The sequence below is a fragment of the Elephas maximus genome, chromosome 7, assembly GCF_024166365.1.
Source record: "Elephas maximus indicus isolate mEleMax1 chromosome 7, mEleMax1 primary haplotype, whole genome shotgun sequence".
Classification (NCBI taxonomy): domain Eukaryota; kingdom Metazoa; phylum Chordata; class Mammalia; order Proboscidea; family Elephantidae; genus Elephas; species Elephas maximus.
The window spans coordinates 18481405-18502731 of NC_064825.1; the positions used below are offsets into that span (position 1 = coordinate 18481405).

Below are 21327 nucleotides of genomic sequence, written 5' to 3' on the forward strand. Positions count from 1 at the left end.
AAGGAGAATGGGCTAAACTTTTAATTAGTACCTCTGTAATAAAGCTTTACTCATATTAATTTCCTTGAATATTTTCCTCTCTATCCTAAGGGGCACTGTTACTCCCATCCCACACTTCCCATTTCGCAAATGAAGAAAACTACAGGTTTTAAATAGATTACCAAATAACAGGCAGGGGAAAATATTACACTCAGGTTTATCTTCTGTGGAACAGGCAGAGAGATCACATGCTAGACCTGGGGGTAAGAAAGACTCTTTGCCTTCCAGGGTAGAGTGAATTTCTGCTTCAGAAAGTGGAGTAAGAACATCATAGCTTTGCTTTCTATTTGAACCCCAAAAAGAAGAGGGAAACTTCAACTCTAAGGCCTCAGACACAAGAAAGCAGAAGAAAACACACACATGTCAAAATTAACCAAACTAGGAATTTGATATACTCACTTCAGAACTGAAACATCAAAAACCGTTAACTTGCAGTTACTGGCCCCTTTATGTAGTAACACCTATACAAGGTTGACATACAGTACATGTTACTCTGACATAAAATATGTCTCCCATATGAAACTGGATAAAAAATAAACATCACCCATGCTCTAATTTCCTTAAAAGTATAATTACTATTTTCCATGGAAAATAATGGGAAAAAAATGCATAAGCATTACTCTGTGTGCTCTAATTATAGTGTCTCACTCACCTGAGGCCGAGTTTATCATATTCTGCTGCACTGGTGGACTGGTGGGGGCTGTAACGTTCATCTGAGAGAGCATGGCCTTCCTGGGATCCTGCCATGTTGTCGTCTGATCGATGTGACTGAGACAACCAAAGGGAAAAAAAAAACCACTGCATTAGATAACAATGATAACCCCTTATCGAAATAGGGTAGACACGGATTAATGGGCAAAAGGTTCTGAATGAGTTTTGTAGAAACATACAGTCACTTCATCTCACTGCTCACATCCTTCCACTGTATCAAACATGTTTTTCATATTTAAATTACTCAGTCTTTACCCTTTAGATCTCATGATTTTGAGATTTGAAAAGCTATGCCTGGAATTTTAAATGGAGGGAAATCACTTTCACCTAGAAGATAATTATTGTTGTTGTTAGCTGCCATCGACTTGCCCTGACTCACGGTGACCACATGCACAATGGAATGAAATGCTGCCCAGTCCTGTGTCATTCCCATAATCAGACCACTGTGATCTATGGCTGCTTCCGAAGGTAAAGTGCCAAGCCTTTCTTCCTAGCCCACCTTAGTCTGGAAGCTCTGCTAAAATCTGCTCAGCAACATAGCAACACTCAAGCCTCCACTGACAAGTAACAGCATGAAATACATTAGCTAGGAACTGAACCCAGGGCTCCTAAATGGGTATTTTAAATTATTGTTGTTACTGTGTGTCGTCTAGAAGACGCCAACTCGTAGCGACACTACAGGACAGAGTAAAACTGCCCCACAGGATTTCCAAGGCTAAGCAGACTGCCACATCTTTCCTCCACTTTATTATTACCAACTTCTAATTCAAAGATAAAAAGTAGTGTTTAAATTAATCGTCTAAAACAATAGTCACATGACTAAACCCCAAGATTAACAAGAGAGTCATCTAATTTTCTTCTCCTAGAAATATGAAAGGAGTCTGTTAAGTGTGGAAAGGTTGACAGTTCAGGTACACCTAGAAGCGCCCTGGGAGAAAGGCCTGACAATCTACTTCCAAAAAACCACCCAGTGAAAACCCAATGGAGCACAGTTCTATTCTGACACATATGGGGGTCACCATGAGTTGAAATCGATTTGACGGCAACTGTTTTTTTCATTTCTTTTTAGCGATAAGAATGCCAATTAATGTATAATTTTAGGCCTAAAACCATTTTGAGCTAAAACACAAAAACATGGGAAAGTCTTATTATAATACATAATACATAATCCAAAGCCAAAATAGAATTAAAAACTTAAATTTCTAATCTGAGTTCCCTCTTCTTGAATCACCCCATGATAAATAGCCATGTGAATGGTAAGGAAATGATACCCTGTCATTTAAATGGAACCAGAATGCTATCTCATCAATAATCTTATCAATAACACAGTAAGAAAGAATCACAGACTGGCTAGGATGGATCTATCTATTGGAGATGAGAGTAGAGTCCTTTTAGCTCTTAGACAAGTAGGAAGGGGATAAAAATAGCATAAAAATGTACACAGGAATACCTAAGAATGAGTAACGTGCTGTACCTGTCCATTCAAAGCTATTACAGACCAACTAAAAAGAAGCCCTGGTGTTACAATGGTTAAGTACTCGGCTGCTAACCAAAAAGTCAGTGGTTTGAACCCACCAGATGCTCTGTGGGAGAAAGATGTGGTAGTCTGCTTCAGTAAAGATTACAACCCCGGAAACCCTATGGGGGCAGTTCTGCCCTGTCCTACAGGGTCGCTATGAGTCGGAATCTACTCACCATCAGTGGGGTTAATAGATAAATGCTAAGAGAAACAAACTGTCCATTTATTTAGTGGAGTATGTAATTTTTTATTCTCAAGTGCTAACTTAAGAGCATTTCTTTTTTTTTTCCCTACCAGATATATCCGCTTTTCAGCAGTACCACTAACATTTGCTTAGGTCTACACAATATAGCCAGAACCTTATTCAAGTCTTTCTGTCTGAACACCTTATTTCAAAAGATTAAGTCTTTATCAGGCCCAGCAAGGGCTTATTCCTCCTCCTTTTCAATCCTGCACATGAGTCATTAAACAAATAAAACCATAAAACGTTCTCTACATATATAGTGCTTCTTATGCTTACGGATATTAGGCAATACTCATGTAGCTATTAACAAAGTCACAATCATCAAAGGAAGCTTAAAAAGCTACACAAAGGCCAAAATCTAGGAACACGTGTCTCATGATCTGTTATAATGTTAAGAAACTGAGAAAGGAAGCGATGGGTGATTCATTAATTACTGACTCTTAAATGTCAGTACAGATGTGTGCCACTGCCTATTCCTTGTCTCAGGGACTTTCTTAAAATCCCTAAGGGGAGGAGAAGAGAAAAGTATACTAGAAACATGTTCTGGATCCTGACTGCTGAAAGTTTTCTTAATATCTACCAGCTGAGGTCCTCTGAAAACTAAATCATCAAAAAAATCATATTAACTCATTTATAATCTTTAGCTCTTGAGGCTACTGTCACAATTCGATTAGATAGGGCTCTACCAGAAGGTTTAGGAAGAGCTATGTAAATGGAAAGGAAATGACACCCTGTCTGATGTCATTCTGATGACTGAAAATGACAACCACTTGAATTGTCCCAAATAGCAGAGTCAATCTGTAAATTTATTAAGTGTTCTTTCCTATATAATTACATTAGGGTTTTGATTATAATGTAGAGAATTTATACTTCTCTCAAAAGATCATTTTGCTGAAATGTTACTTACATGTACAAATGCTAAATTTTTCCTCCTGAAAAAGCTGTTGAACTTCAGTAAATTGGTTTAGAGCCCTATTTAAGCTGTAAGATGTTACTTCATCTACCGTTCCACCTACTTAAAAAAGATCTACACTTCTTTAAGGAGGCAGGGGTTGAAGACATACGAAGGGATGCTTGATAGGGTACAGTCACTCTTCAGTGGATGGGAAGAGAAAAGACGCAGACATTACTTTAATTAAATTTAACAAGAAATAATAAAGGATGAGGTAGAAGCAAAGTTAAGCAAGTGCCTCTGTGATGGGCTTCTTACTCTCTCATCACAAAAGGACTAACCATAAGAGGACTGACAAGGCTAGCAGTATTAGTACCCCACTGTGCAAATAGAACTGAGGGACTTGTCCAAGGCTTCACACTAGTGGACAGGACAACACCTTGTATCCAAGAATTCTGAAACCAATTTTTATACTGGACATGTAAATGAAAAGGGCAATACTCAACATGTAATTTGTTATATACATTGAATATGTGATATTACAAAAACACGAAGGAGTAGTATAAATAAGCATGCGAGAAGGCTTAATGTGAATTAAAGTTCTGACGATTCAGTTTCTACTCCTACTAGAATTATAAGCTTCTTGAAGGAAATGCACCTGGGACAGTGCCTAGTGCATAATGCAAACCACCAAAACCAAACCCTTTGCTGTGAAGTCAATTCCAACTCATAGCGTCCCCACAGGACAGAGCAGAACTTCCCCATAGGGTTTCCAAGGAGTGCTTGGTGGATTCGAACTGCCAGCCTTTTGGTTAGCAGCTGTGTCTCTTAACCACTATGCCACCAGGGTTTCCTGGTACATAATACGGCTCAATCAATAATATGCTGAAATGAATGATAAACAGTGTGTTACTCAAGAACGTAGGAAACTAAGTGTTCAGATAAAAACTAATCTGAAAAAAGGTTGCAAAAAAATTTTTATCATACAAGATACATCAATTCTAAAAAGTGTCATTATATGTAACATAGAAAATAATTAAAAGAACTAGTTTACCTTGTTCCTAAGAATAGTACAGCTTCTGAACTTACTATAAGAAAATAAAAATCATGAAATTCTACAGCTCCTTCAACACATATACATATTCTGTTACTATTTTCGAAAAGAAAGGGTGATTGACCTTACAACCAAGATAAATCCTGTGATCTCACACTAGAGCAACTAAGGCTGGGAAACAAGAGACGTTGTCAAAATTTAGATCTAAGGACCATATGAGGAGACATATGCAGCTGCACTTTGACCAAGGTCTCTGTCCAATAGCAGTCTCTCCTGTGTATACACAGCCGCCTCTCCCTGTTGGTTTTTGTCTTTTCACTTCACACTGCAGAATTTGGCCTGGCATATTAGATGACTTACCAAAATGTATACAGAACCAAAATTAAGGGGCTGAAATTCTGAAGTGAACCATCAGGAAACAGACTTTGCATAATTCCACAAGTTAAGACAATAAAGAAAAAAAAATTTCTATCCAGGTGATTCCAACTCATGGTGATCCTATAAGACAGAGCAGAACTGCCCCATAGGGTTTCCAAGGAGTAGCTGGTGGATTCGAACTACCTATCTTTTTTGGCTAGCAGTCATAGCTCTTAACCACTGTGCCACCAGCATCACAAGACAAGAGTGGATAGAAATACTTATAAGAGCTTAATATCCTCCTATGAGATATAAGTCTCGTAAAACTCAAACCTGGGCCTTGAATATGCAGGGGTCCTGACCTTTTAAAGAATAACGATATTATTTTCACATCTACTAATTACAGGAAAAAACCCTAAGAACACTAAATGTGACCTGAAGCTACAGTAGAGAGACTCAAAGATCTCATCCTCCCAAGGACAGTGCTCTGCAGGGAGAATGATGACATGTTATTAACTGCTTGGGTTTGTTACAGAGTCAGGAGAAAAAAAGGCTTTATAAAAAACACCCCACAAATTCCAATAGTCTTTTCTGCAGAAATGGAAAAGCTAATCCTCTAATTTATATGACACTGTGGAACCCCCCAAAACTATGGCCCCCGGACACTCTGCTAGCTCAGAACTGAAGCCACTTCCAAAGTCTACCTTTCAAACGAAGATTAGGACAGGCACACAAAACAAAAAATAACACATGTCAGGAACATGCTTCTTAGTTCAATCAAGTGTATGAGACCAAATGGTTAAAACCTGCCCAAAAACCAAGACGAGAAGGCAGGACTGGACAGGAAAACTGAACCAATGGACACAGGGAACCCAGAGCATAAAGGGAAAAGGGGAGAGTGCTGACAATGCGGGAATTTCAATTAATGTCACAAAACAACTTGTGTATACATTTTTGAATGAAAAATTAATTTGCACTGTAAACTGTCACCTCATACAAAAGAAAATTAGAAAAAAAAATTTATATGAAATTGCAAGGGGCCCTGAATAGCCAAAGCAATCTTGAAAAAGCAAAAGAAAGTAGAAGGACTTACACTTCCCAATTTCAAATTACTACTGTTGTTAGGTGCCAAGAGTTGGTTCCAACTCATAGCGAGCCTATTACAATGGAAAGAAACACTGCCCAGTCCTGCACCATCTTCACAATCGTTGCTATGTCTAAATCCACTGCTGCAGCTACCGTGTCAGTCCACCTTGTTGAGGGTCTTCTTTTTTTGCTCACTCTCTATTTTACCAGGCATGATGTCCTTCTCCAGGAACCGATTTCTCCTGATAAAGTGTCTAAAGTACGTGAGATGAAGTCTTGCCATCCTTACCTCAAGCTACTATAAAGCTGCAGTAATCAAAACAGTCTGGTACTGGCATAATGACAAACATACAGACCAGTGGAATACAACTGACAGTCCCGAAATAAACCCATACATCTATGGACAAACGATTTTCAATAAGGGTGCTAAGTCCATTCAATGAGAAAGAACAGTCTCTTCAATAAATGGTGCTGGAATGACTTAATCTCCCCGTGCAAAGGGAATATGGTAGATGAGAGGTTCCAATGGCTTCTGGATGGGAAGAAAGTTCTCAGGGCTTTTAGACGGGACCAATGACAGAAGAAAGGTCCTACAGACAAGTTCCCACATATTAGATACATGTGCTGCCTCCTGACTGAAACCCTGGGATTTTACTATACAAGGGAAAGTTGCCAACTTCTGTTAACTGCTTTCAAGATGATGTGGCTCTTCTAAGAGGCCAATGGCAGCAGACAATAAAAAGATTAGAGAATCTGGTGTTGGAATGGTGAGAAGCAGAGCTTGAGCACAGTCAAGACGTCCCTACCTGTGGAGGGAAACCTATCACAATGGTTCTCATTCACTTTTCAAGACAATCTTCTCAATAGATAAGGGCACAGAGTTTCAGAAAGAGTAACTGGTCCTCAGCAACACTCTAGTAAGTGGTACAGTCACTTTTAGCTTCTAGCTCAGTGCCCTTTTCACTCTATTTTATTGGTCTCCAAGCAGAAAAGAATTTTCTAAAATGACCATTTGCCACTCTAGCAAAGAGAATTTTTATGAGCAAGGTAATGAGAAAAGGGAATCAGAATACGTTTAAACTCTTTCTCTTTTTAATTCATTAACTAATAGTACTAATCCAGAACTAGCCAACGAGCTCTGCCATTAGAACAGAAAGCATCTTTATCACACAAAAGGCACAACTGTTACAGAACATTAATGACTGGTAATTGATGACACTGGTAAAGAGATATATTGGTTATGGCGCTGTTATGTTTATTATTTTTACTTTTTTAAATTGGCAGTTGACAGCTTTAAGAAGTTATGCTGGTTTTAGTCCCTCCTACTTTGCTTTGCACTTTACAAACATGGATCACTAAGACTATAACATCATAACCTGCAGCTGTTTCCCTGTCTAGGCGTTGTCTTCTTGTTAGATTATAGTACTCAATTCCCCATAAAAATGTTGGTTTCAAAGAATTCTGTTAAACCATCTCTACGAGTCCACCACAGAGAGTTTCCCTATTGTTTCCTGCAACATATATAGTTATAATAGCATGTAAAGAAATTATGGGTATAAGAGTAGTGAACCCATTTCGGAAGTGGGGCATAGAGACATGGCATAGACAATCTAGGTTACTTAAAAAAAAAAAAAAACATTATGAAATAGTGTTCTCCGCTATACAAACAATATAAATCTTTGATTTTTTTTGAAGCAGCTACTAAATTTCTTGAGGCCACTGTTCTTCCTAAGGTAATCTCTTTTTCCAACTGGCCCACAAAACACCTAATTTCTACTTAACCTTTTAAAGACCCAAATCTATAGACGCTCCTCTTAAAAGCCTCCTCTGGAGAACAGTAAGAGAAGTCAGGCAGACATTCAAGTTCTGCCAACGACAAGCTGGGTCATGGTGGCAGGTCATTTTATTAATCAGTTCTGTCTTTAGTGAAATGGGAGTAATCTTATTTACTTACTTCCCAGGGTTGTGAGGATTAAATTCAGTAACATTAAAAAAAAAAAATTAGGACTACAGCTCTTGGTACACAAAAGGCCCTCAAGCGTATGTCCTTACTTCCTTCCTATGCTAGGCCAATATTTAAAAGAGGAAAAACTTCATGGTGCATGAGCCAAGTCAAGAAAGTATTTATTCCAACTCATAATGACCCTGTAGAACAGAGCAGAACAGCCCCATAGGGTTGCCAAGGCTGTAATCTTTTTAAGAAAGCAGACTGCCACATTTTTCTCCTGAGCAGTGGCTGGTGGGTTCATACCATCAACCTTTCGGTTAGAGACCAAGTGCTTAATCACTGTACCACCAAGACTCCTCCGGTATCAAATACTGGATATGTAACCCTTACTTAAGCAACATAAAGGAAAATGGGTTTTATGGTGATACAAACACATTTATGATTTTTATCTACCCTCAAAGTTTAGGACCAATTTTATGCTCTTAACGAAAAGTATTAGAGAAGTAAGCTAATATAATTTAGTAAAACACTTCTTGTGATTAACATGATCCTGATATTGACAGCGTTTAGAAACGTCAAGGAATGGGTAACGATTCGCTTATACTCCTGCTTTGGTAATCGGGTCAGCACCACCGATAACACCCTGGGGCTTGTTAGAAACGCACAGCCTCAGGCTGCAGTCCAATCTACCGATTAAGTTTATCTGTGGTTTAACCAGATCCACCAGTGATCTGAATGCACATCCAAGTTTAAGCAGTACTTAATTTTTAGTTACCAATTTAATACACCCTTTTTGGCCTTTATTCAAAACTGTCACCTTCACAGTGATTATACAAATAGATCCAGGCACTTCACTACTGTGGCTTCTAATAGTCATCCCTAAGCATTTATATGTTAATATATGTATTATTTTATTATAAATTACTGTATTTCTCCTCTATATTATATTATGACATAATGCTGATTTTTTTTAATTACGTAATTAAATTAAAGGAGTCCTTGGTGATGCATATGGTTAAGTACTCGACTACTGGCCTAAAGGTTGGTGGTTTGAACTGACCAAAAGACACCTCGGAAGACAGGCCTGGCGATCAGCTTCTGAAAGGTCACAGCCTGCCAAAAGTCTCAAAAATCTAGTTGTCAACTTGTAAAACCCTGCAATTCCTCCGTTAAAAATCTAGAGCTAGTATCAGTAAAAGTTGTTATAAACTTAAGCCTAACCCTGTTGTTATAAACTTAAGTCTAATGATTGTGAGGGTGGCACAGGACCAGGCAGTGTTTCTGTTGTACATAGGGTGGGTATGAGTTGGAACCAACTCCATGGCACCTAACTACAACAACAATCATATTGTATGTATGTTTTATTCCTTTTTCATAATCTACTTTTAGAAAATGTTTTCCTTCTAAAGTAAAAAACCTATAAAACCTTCTACTTTTCACAAAATCTTGGCAGTGCAGTCTGAAGTAGTTTGTACTTACATACAGCTACTTATCAAACCGGTCCTTGACAACTCTGCCAAGATTCTGTGACTTAAATGGCACAAATTAGCTGTTTACTCAAAGTAGGTCTAAGAATTTAACAATATAATCTATAACTTTATGAACAGAAAAAAAAATTTTTTTAATGCAGATGTCAAGGATTTTTAATCTCCTAACATACCTTTCAGGCCTCTCCATAGTGCTGCAATTGAGGAAACACAAACACGAAGAAATAAAACCTTTGGCAAGAATGCCCTGCTCACCAAGAAAAGAAAGGGTCACATAAACAGAGACTCCATCAGCCTGAGACCAGAAGAACTACATGGTGCCCAGATACCACCAATGACTGCCCTGATGGGGAACATAACAGAGAATCCCTGATGGTACACTAGAAAAGCGGGATGCAGACCTCAAATTCCAGTAAAAAGATCAGACTTAATGGTCTGACTGAGACTGGAGGGATCCCAGAGGTCACCACCCCCAGACTCTCTGTTAGCCCAAAACTAAAACCATTCCCGGAGCCAACTCTTAGACAAAGATTAGACTGGACTATAAGACATAAAATGATACTGGTGAGGAGTGTGCGTTTCTTAGCTCAAGTAAACACATGAGACTACGTGGGCAACTCCTGTCTGAAGGTGAGATGAGAAGGCAGAGGGGGACAGGAACAGGCTGAATGGACACAGGAAATATAGGGTAAGTTGTATGCTGTCACAATGTAGGGAGAGCAACTAGGGTAGTATAACAATGTGTGTATAAGTTTTTGTATGAGAGACTGATCTGAATTACAAACTCTCACTTAAAGCACACACACACAAAAAAAAGAGTGATCTGCCCAGACACTGATAAAATGTACCTTCGTGAACTCACTTCTGCTGTCTGGGCTTGTAAATGAGCTACATTAGGGGAACTGCTTGAAATTCCTATTTTTTTTTTTCCCAATAGAGTTAAGATGAAATGATAGAACTGTGCTCCGCTTTTATGCCAGACACATCTAGACAACCAAACCCCCACTGCCCCTGCAGAAAGAGAGAAAATTTATACTTGAATACATGCAAGACCACAAAACCTAAGTATCTAGTAGTGAGAAGCCAAATAACCAAACTAAAGAACTATTTTTATTAAGAAAAGCTGACTTTTAGGAAACAAGAATTAAGATGAAACTGGGAAATGGAATAATGCAAAATGGGTATGAAAAATGTTTTAATTTTGAATTTGTTATTGCTGTCAGGCCCTCAAAATACTAAGATAGCAGGACTGGCTCTAAAATTTAGAAGAGTGGGCAGTCCGCCCAGATTTATTCCTCACTTATCAAGCCCATGTTTGTTGTGTAAGTGTTATTTATAGAGTCACATGCTAGAGGCTGCTCCCAAGCTAACTAAACCTACAGGCTTAATAGACCCTAGGAACAATGCTACATTGTTCAATCTAATCTTTCTATGAGCTACAGTTCCTAAGCCAAAACCATATACTTTTTATATTTGTATACTTCTACCATGGACTATATTTAGATCCCTCAAAAACTGAGATATGCATATACTATAATTCCGTGATAAGGATGAGAAGATTTATTCGCTTTGCCTTTATATAAGATAGTTTTTCTTTTATCAGAAATCAAAGCCTAAAATTGAAATTTAAATTCCTGAGCTATCACTAAAGGTAGTTAAAAATGAGTTAAAATTATGAACAACTGTGGCAGAAACATGTGAAAACTGACTATACAAACTGTATACCACACTGTAATCTAACCCTATAGCTTTAAAAAAAAAAAAAAAATTAGGTTGAATAAAATTAAAATTTGCTCACAAGTGTGAAATCAATTTCAACACAAGTTAACCATGTTGCCATTTTAAGGCTGACATGCTTATATACTGCTCCTCTTGGAGATGACTGTTCCTTAAGGAAGGAGTGAGGTGGTAGAACAGTCATGAGAAGAGTGCCATGAGAATAGTGCTAAAGTTCAGGTGGAGGCTTTCTGAAACCAGCACAGTTCTCTCAATCTCAATCCCACATGGCTTTTAGGTTTTGGGTTATTCTTTAACGATCCAATTAACGCTGTGACCTAAATCCTAAATGGAACGATTAACATGTAGTATATGACACATAGTAAGTAATGAATAACAGTGATTTCCTTTCCATAACTCCATAATGGGTAAGAACCTTTTTCCTCAAAAGTTTAGAAATGTATTTATTTGTCCTTATTTCATGATACAGAAAATGACAGATCCCGTAATTGTTTTTCTTTAGTTTTTTAAGAGCGTGAATTGAGATCATAGTTGTATTAGTAGAACAAAAACCAGAATTCAAGTTTCTTGATTCCCAGTCACACAGTTTACCTATCTCCTCATATGAGGGTTACTTTAAAAGTAGCCTGGTTAAGAGCTCAACTGTTAACCAAAAGTTGGCAGTTTGAATCCACCAAGTGCTCCTTGGAAACCCTTTGAGGCAGTTCTACTCTGTCCTACAGGGTCAGACAGAATCGACTCAGCTGCAAGGGGTGAGTTTTAATTTAAAAAAAATAAAAGAAAAAAAGATCAATGGCAGAAATATGAACCCTCCCTAAAAAAAAAAAAAAAAAAAAAGACAAGAAAGAAACAGCTCTGAGAAATTTTAAGTCACACAAAGTCTAGTATAAATATTTTTCAAAATGTGGTCCTCAAAACACTTGCATCAGAATTACCTGGGCGCTTACTAGTTCCCAAGTGGTTTTTAAGTGCAATAAAATGGGAAAGTATTGATCAACCAATTTAACATATTCTTTCATAATCTGGAATCCGTACAATAATAAGGCACTTATTTACACAAATGAGCAATCCAACCTCTTCAAAAGATGACTGTTGATTTTCTTGTGTTCCAATGTTTTGCTTAAACTGATTCCTGAACAAATACTATTTTAAATGGAACTACTAAATGTCAGATGCCAGAAAGAAATGAACTTTCTTATACATGTTTAAAGACCTCAGTATATTAGCCTTTTATTTTGTCATTGTCAATCTGGGAGTGGAAAAAAGAAAATCAACTGTGAAGATAAGGAAACAAAACGTGTCGAGTACCAACTCTGACCTCATTTACAATAATATGACTTAAAGCCTGAGGCCCTCGATAAAGGACCGGGAAGGGAGACAAGTTCAGGCAGTCACACCAAATCATAATCAGCTTTCTGTCGCCACATCAGTCCCCCAAAACCCATCACTGTTGAGCTGATTCCGACTCACAGCGACCCTATAGGACAGAGTGGAATTGCCCCATAGGGTTTCCAAGTAATAGCTGGTGGACTCAAACTGCTTACCTTTTGGTTAGCAGCCGTGGCTCTTAACCACTGTACCACCAGGGCTCCGCATCAGCCCCCAGGACCTTCCAAATAAGGATCTATTTGTTCAGTCTATGGGTTCACATGTCTACTGTGAGGAAATCACATTTAGTTACAAACCAGGAGCCATATTCATCACGTATTTATGGCAATGACTATGCGAAGTTTTCAACCATCAGTCCAACAGGGCTTCAGTAACCCCAAAATATTAATATAGGAGTCTAACAACCTAGGAAACATTTGGTAAATTACCAGGAAGACAGCCAAGAAAATCCATACTACTAAGGGAAAAAAAATGGTTGGAACTTTTTACATAAACAATTCTCAATCCCCTCCCCCCAACTATTCTGACGAAAATACTACGAATGGTGAGAAAATCTTACGTATTTTCTCTTTATCACTTACCTTCAACAACAGTTTGATGACACTATAGGCTGCCTTCGATTATTTAAAAATACTCATCTTAAAAACTGTGAACTTAGGAAGGGGACCTCCAAACCTGAAACAGTTATCTTTTACATATTCTACTTCACATTTTCACAACGGATGGATACAATCGTAATGCATGTCAAGCAATGAGAGATGGTTTCTACACAAATAAATAAAAAGCACAGAGTCTTGGTCTTAATTGCATTTAATTAAATGGTACATAAAATCTATTTTATTTTAATGTTTCATTGTTTAACAGTTAGATGCCACTTTTTTAGATGTTATTTGGATAACTTCAAAATGTTGGTAATGCCTCCAGGGTTCCACAATGAGAAGAGGGAGCAGGACACTGGTGGAAAGGCACTAGACTTCCTAACTTGAGAGTTAAGATCAACCTCAGGTCATCTGACTTCTCTGGACCTCAGCTTCAGCAGTTTTGATATAAGAGGCCTAACTAAATGAGAATAAAACCTCACTTACTGAATGAACGCCTACTGTAGGATAGTCACTCTGCTAAAACCAAGTATTTTATCCCTATGACCATTTTTAAAATAAATAAATTAATAAATCTGATGGCAACTCTTGGAAAAAATTCACTTAAAGTAATGAGACACTTAGCTAAATTAAGGTTACTGCTAATAATTAATAATAAATGAATAAATTTTTCATGTAAGATTCATACAGACGCTAATGCCAGGCCTCTGTATGCAGCAGAAGGGGTGTAGAATTCTTTCATCTGCGGCCAAGTAGTCACCCACTATTCTTCCATCCGCTGAGTTCTCCTTGTATGGTCATGCTGCTAATTTATTATTATTATTTAAGAAAACGAATGTTAGACACTCATCCAAACTAGACTTGGTTTATTAGGTAGAATTAGCTTACTCAAGACTATCAATGGAGAGTCTATCAACACTGCATTATAAATATAGATTAAATGTCTCCCTTCTGTCTCCTCTGGGCTTCACATGTTCATTAGAAGGAAGAGAAAAATCACTTTGTACATTCCTAGTTTTCCAGCTTCAGATCTGTTCAGGCTAAAAACTGGGATTTAATTGTTTTTTGTAGATTGCAATGCAAACATGATCCTGTGAAAATCTGGCTTTCTTCTTTGAACCTTTCAAGTTAAGTGGCTATGAAACTCAGTTGTACTATGAAATTATTTAATACCTTCTTGGGGAGATTTTTATTTTAGATTTGTAAAAAATGTTACAAATAATCACAGTTACAGCCATTAAGAAGATATAAATTAAAAGGTTATATTGTATCAGGGGACATCTAGGCCAATTGGCATAAAATGTATCAAAACGTTTCGCATCCCACTTTGGTGAGTGGCGTCTGGGGTCTTAAATACTAGCAAGCGGCCATCTAAGATGCATCAATTGGTCTCAACCCACCTAGAGCAAAGGAGAATGAAGAACACCAAAGACACAAGGTAAATATGAGTGCAAGAGACAAAAAGGACCACATAAACCAGAGACTCCATCAACCTGAGACCAGAAAAACTAGATGGTACCAGGCTACAACCAATGACTGCCCTGACAGGGAACACAACAGAGAATCCCTGATGGAGCAGGAGAACAGTGGGATGCAGATCTCAAATTCTCGTAAAAAGACCAGACTTAATGGTCTGACTGAGACTGGAGGGACCCCAGAGGTCATGGCCCCTGGACCCTCTGTTAGCCCAAGACTGGAACCATTCCCGAACCCAACTCCTCAGACAGGGATTGGACTGGACTGTAAGACATAAAATAATACTGGTGAGGGGTGAGCTTCTTGGCTCAGGCAGACACCTGAGACCATGTTGGCAGCTCCTGTCTGGAGGCAAGATGAGAAGGCTGAGGGGGACAGGAGGGGCTGAATGGACTCGGGGAAAACAGGGTGGGGAGGAGGAGTGTGCTATCACATCAGGGGGAGAGCAGGTAGGGTTATGCAGCAAGGTGTATAAGTAATTGTGTGAGAGACTGACTTATTTGTAAACTTTCACTCAAAAGTACAATAAAAAATAAATACTTGGTGTGGGGAATGGTACCGAACAGAGGATGCCCTGAGACTATTGCCCTGAGACACTCTCTGAAACTAAAGCCAGCCTTTCACCTGAGGCCACCTTTTAGTGGAATAGAATGGCACACAAAATAAAGGATATTACCCCTAAGATTGGTGTCCAACTTAAAAACCATCAATATGAGAACAAAAGGTCAACAATTACTCAGGAGCAAAGATGAGAAGATGGGGGGCAGGAAACTAGAAATGGGACAAACAGAACACAAAGAGAATGTTGACAAGTTGAGATAAATGTAACTAATGCCACTGAACGATTTGTGCGGACATTATCAAATGGGAGCCTAACTTGCTGTGTAAACTTTCACCAGAAACTCAATAAATTATTATTAAAAAAAAAAAAAAAAGTTATACTGTAAACACTAAGTAACATGATCTTTTAGGGACTGCCTCAATCTGGCAGGTTGGATCCTCAGTTTTACATAATCACTGCCAAATGGTTATCACGAGTTTCTAGTACTTCAGTTTTTTTTTTGTTTTGTTTTACAGAGTTCCTGTGAATGGAGAGGACACTCATTTAGCCTTGAATTAAGATCCAAACACCCACCAGCTCACTAAGAACAAATCTAAGCTCTAGGAATACAAAAAATTAGTAAAAAGGCTATTTACTAGTTTGAAGAACTATAACTGAGTGGCACGAATGTAAGCTTCACTGCAATTCTCTTTAAATTCTTTCGATAACTAAAAAAATTGGCAACTGAAAAAGAGTCCTGAAGCAGGAAATTAACGAGGTTACCTACAGAACTCAATTTTGTTAAAACTACTTATGCAATGGATTTGGTTATTTTATGGTTTTGTGTAGGCAGAAAATAACCAATTCTTAATATTGTGTCAGGAAATACCACTGGATTTTAAGGTGAGAAAGTCAAAACATCTAAGAATTATGAAAGGAAGATTCTTTGTATCTTTAAAAAAAAAAAACCACCTTCTATACAAGAGTTTTCATAAAATAATTTGTACACTACAACTCCAGGGGATGGGTAAGGAGAAACAGTGGTAAAACAGTGGAATGGGCAATACCATTTGCCTATATAAATCACTTATATCTGTGGTCGTTATTGCTCAAGATTGACATAATGGGTCTGCTAGACAAACTATTAAAATGGCTTAAGGGATGGAACAGACTAGGTCTAACTGAAATGCCTCAGGCTATAAAAATTAAGTCCAGGTGATATGATTAAAATCACAAATGGAAAGGAAGACTCAAAAGTTCTCAAAATATGAGTATCACTTCACACCTAAAGCTAAGTCCAGTAATCAATCGCTCTCTGCCTTTGTCTCCATGCCTTTGCTCACATTTTGCCTCTGCCTTCAACTCCTTTTCCTTCCCCATTCCTCTCCTGGTCAAAAGCCTTTGAGGCCAGCTCAAGTGTCCACTCTTAGGACGGCCTCCCTGAGTTCTCCCCATCTACACTCAACCCCTAACACATTAAACTGCTCCTTTCTGTGTTTTTTTTTTTTTTTTTTTTTAATTTTTATTGTGCTTTAAGTGAAAGTTTACAAATCAAGTCAGTCTCTCACACAAAAACTTAAATACACCTTGCTACATACTCCCAACTGCTTCCCCCTGATGAGACGGCTCGCTCCCTCCCTCTACTCTCTCTTTTTGTGTCCATTTTGCCAGCTTCTAACCCCCTCTACCCTCTCATCTCCCCTCCAGGCAGGGGATGCCAACATCGTCTCAAGTGTCCACCTGATGCAAGAAGCTCACTCCTCACCAGCATCCCTCTCCAACCCACTGTCCAGTCCAATCTCTGTCTGAAGAGTTGGCTTTGGGAATGGTTCCTGTCCTGGGGCAACAGACGGTCTGGATACCACGACCTCCAGGGTCCTTCTAGTCTCAGTCAGACCATTAAGTCTGGTCTTTTTATGAGAATCTGAGGTCTGCATCCCACTGCTCTCCTGCTCCCTCAGGGGTTCTCTGTTGTGTTCCCTGTCAGGGCAGTCATCGGTTATAGCCGGGCACCATCTAGTTCTTCTGGTCTCAGGCTGATGTAGTCTCTGGTTTATGTGGCCCTTTCCGTGTTTTCATGGACATTTCCTTACAGAGCTACTGATCAGAGGGTTAATGCATTCATGCTGTTCAGCCCTCACTAGACTATAAGCTCAGTGAGGCTCAGGACTCTCCGTAAACAATACACATTCATAAATGTTTTAAGGAACAGAAGATGACATTAATGGAATCTTCTTGTAGATGCCACTCTATGAAAGTGTGAGGCATTGTTTTAAAAAGCACACTATATCACCACAACAAATTTTAAGGCAGCAAATATATCTAAGGATTTGATAGTTTTTACAGTATTAGGCCAAATGCTGATTTCTATCATATGAATAATTTCAGACATGTAAAATGAAAACAAATCTGTGTCAAGAAGGTTTTTATGTGATCGACCAAGTGGCATTAGGTAAAAGACCCAACATTTGTTAAAAGGGTTCCTCAAGGTTTCAGATTTAACCCAGTATATTTATATTACAGATTAGGAAAATGACAAAGGTAAAACTGACTTGCTCTTCTATCATTAAAGACATCTGAATAAGCAACATATGATAGCTTCTGTGGCTGGGGAAGGTGAGGAAGGGTGGTGAAAGAAAAAAGCTAGTTCAAGAAACCTCCAAAACCATGTAAAACACCATGAGAAAACCACCAACACAGAGAAGAAGCATAAAAATCCCAAATCTTTTCACTCTTTCAATAACATCTTTTGGTCTGATCTGTCTCAAAAATCACTTCAGTCTTTAATGATCTTTTCCAAAATTGTTACAAATAGTGTTACTTATTCCATCATTTAGACATTAAATTACATTAAGCATGTAAAAAAAAAAAAAAATGTATTAGGTGCAAGTAAATCAAAGATTAATAGAAAATGTTTCACAGTTTTGAGGCAGTCATAGTCTACGATTCAATTGTTTAGTATAGTTTATCTTGCCAACTAGATTATAAACTTTCGTGAGTAAAAAATTTACTTTCCTTTCTTGAACACTATGTCAATGCAGAGAATGGAAACTCCAATCATTAATCAGGAAGAAAACAGATAAGCATTACATTTCTAAGACGGGCTTTTAAAGTTTCCTTTTAATCACTCCAAAATAGCACAATTTATTTGTACTAATTGAAGGAGACCCTAAAATACATTCAGATTACTCAATTATTCTTCAAGCCAAGCCAGAATCTTCCGAATCATTAATGTGATTAAGTCAATACAAATATGAGAATCGGTGAAGCCAAAGGGCAACAGTACAATGCTAGAACTATGAGGAACCTCGGAAAACACCCAGCCAACTGTTTCACTTTATAGATGAGGAAATGGACAGAGTCATTTAACTAAGTGCTTGTGATGGGACTAGAACACAGATCTTCTGACTCACAGAGTAACATGGTTTTCCTTAAGCAACACCCAGAATGACCTCTTAATTCAAAGAGCCTCATCTACAGAGACCAGAGTAGAAAGCTGAATGGGTGTTGCCTACCTGTCCCAACAACTGCTAACATCAAGGTCACTGGTAGAAACAGCATCTATAATTGCTTTGATATCAATGACTCAGAGGCTGAAAAACAACTCAAAACAGCAAAGACATTTTATCAGCATCTTGCAGCTCTTCCATTAGCCAGATGAGAGATGCTTACTGAAGACTGTATGTGAACCAGGCTGAATATGGTAACACTTCATTTATTCAGGTCATCAAAGAAAAGTATACCCCAAAAGTTCCTTTAGAGATAAGTGAAGTAGACTTCTTCACTTGGAACCCCAAGGCTTGGTATTCACTACTGTTTCTAATCTCCCGTCTTTTATCATGGGGGAAATTATCTGGCAGCTACATGGAGAACTCTTCAACACACAAGTTTTCAATAAGGTTCTCTGGCCTTGAGTTAAATGGGGATGTGACACACTGCTTGTGGATGACAAGAATGGAAGTCTGCTGTCGACCAGCTTTTCTCTCCACACACCCAAGCCTCTCCAATAACACGAAATCTCCAAATTCTAAGTCAAACAATATTATCTAGCTAGAGCTCAATTAAAACACTGGCTAAACATATACTAAGTGCCAAGCACTTCTGACATAAAAACAAATAATAAACAGCCTTACCCCAGAGGAGCTTATGTTCTAGTGTGGAAGATCCACAAAGATAAAATTTTAATTAAAAATGACAGAACATCGAGTTCGTGTTAAGAGTGATAGAAAAATCTGGAAATGCTGATGGTTGAATAGCATAATGAACATATTTAGTATCACTGAACTATACGTGTAAAAGACTGTTGAAATGGCCAATGTTTTAACTATAGACTTACCATAAAAAAAAAAAAGAAGGAGACAGAGCATATTTCTGGAAAGGTTCTTAACCCAACTTGGGGGTACAAAGAAGGGCATATAAAGGAGATAACCCCTGACCTAAGTGTTGAAGAATCTATAAAATTAGCTTAGTTGGAGAGGCTAGAAAGGCATTCCAGGAAGAAAGGGAAACTCCTCTTGTACCTATTAAATGAGACCCCTAAATAGATTTCAATTAAACCTCTTTGGCCGAAAAGAATTTAACATGATTCTGGCAACCAAAAATGTCTCCAGGCATTGTTAAATATCCCTGGGGGATGAAAAGCAAAACCACCCTTGGCTGAGAACTACTGCTCTAGTCTCAAAAATAAAGGTCATATTGCAGTCATCTTTGTACCTCTAGCTCCTAAGAGAGTCCATTATAATGTCCAATGTTGTTTGAACTAAGCTATCTTTTTTAACAAACATGTTATATTAAAATTTCATCACTTAAATATTACGCTAATAGTCACATATATGTTTCTCTCTATACATACATAGTCCATACTCACCTGAAGGGCATGCACAGACCACCTGTTAGCAAGTACAGTTATGGTTCAATTTCCTTTATAACAGGAAAAAACAGGTAACACTAATGAGCTTAAAACTTAATATAAAAATTTCAAAGAACCTGCAGTACTTTATTTTCATTCCAAATACGTTAAGTCCCCACTATCTCTATGTGGCAGAAACATTTACTGTTCACCAAAGTTTTCCCACCATTTCTTATACCCCTCACAGTTGGGAGGAATCTAGCGACTAGTTCTTCCCAATGGGCTACGAGAAATTATATGTTTCATTTTCAAATCAATGCACAGAAGGAGAAAACCCAAAAGCCAGATCTGTAAGTTTCGAGTCAATTCCAACTCATAGTGACCCTACAGCACAGAGTAAAACTGTTCCACAGGGTTTCCAAGGAGTGACTGGTGGATTTGAGCTGCCAACCTTTTGGTTAGCAGCCTGAGCTCTTAACCACTGTACCACCAGGACTCCTTGCATAGAAGAGTAAGTGTGAATTCTTATGTTTATCTTCGGCTTGTGTGATGCTGCTGAAGGCTACATGTTAAAACGGCAAAGTCACAAGAGAGATATAGCCTGTTTGCTTGATTGTTACTAAAAAGGGAAGAAAGAGCCTTGGAAAACTGCCAGATCCATAAAAAAATATTTTATAATGAGAAATAAATTCTTTAGCTACTGAGCTTTGGGGATTGTTTGTTATCCAGCATAACCTAGCAGGCCTTAATACAAAGTACAGAAAAGTGCTGCTAGTATATGACAACATGCTTATTTAGATGTTGTCTTAGTCATCTAGTATTGCTATAACAGAAACACCACAAGTGGATGGCTTTAATGAAGAGAAATTTATTCTCTCACAGTCCAGTAGGCTAGAAGTCCGAATTCAGGGCGCTGGCGCCAGAGGAAGGCTCTCTCTCTCCGTCAGCTCTGAAAGAAGGTCCCTGTGATGCATCAGTCTTCCCTTGGTCTGAGAGCATCTCAATGCAGGAACCTCAGGTCCAAAGGATGCACTCTGCTCCCGGTGCTTTCTTGCTAGTATGAGGTCCCCAACCCTCGGCTTGCTTCCCCTTCATCTCTTGAGAGATAAAAGGTGGTGCAGGCTACTCCGGAGGGAAACTCCCTTTACACTGGCTCAGGGAGGTAACCCAAGCTTTACATTCCCCCCAATCCTTTTAACCACAGGCAGAGATTATGATTTACAACACATAGGAAAATCACAAAATGGAGGACAACCACACATGGCCTAACCAAGTTGACACACAGTTTTGGGGGACACAACTCAATCCGTAACAGACGTTTAACACTTAAGAATACTTCCTGAACTATCTTTTCTAGGTTCTAAGCTCCTTACATATCACTTAGAACAAAATAATAAGG

The 21327-nt window shown here is 38.4% G+C and overlaps 1 protein-coding gene across 12 annotated transcripts in view; it reads right to left on the minus strand.

Moving 5' to 3' along the window:
• Positions 1 to 21327, minus strand: part of YAP1 (Yes1 associated transcriptional regulator) — a 129938-nt gene that overhangs the window by 58985 nt on the left and 49626 nt on the right. For all 12 annotated transcript variants that reach the window (XM_049889475.1, XM_049889473.1, XM_049889474.1 and 9 more), the window contains exon 3: positions 692 to 807. In XM_049889475.1, the coding sequence (XP_049745432.1) occupies positions 692 to 807 (116 nt within the window). The remainder of the gene's footprint in view (positions 1 to 691; positions 808 to 21327) is intronic.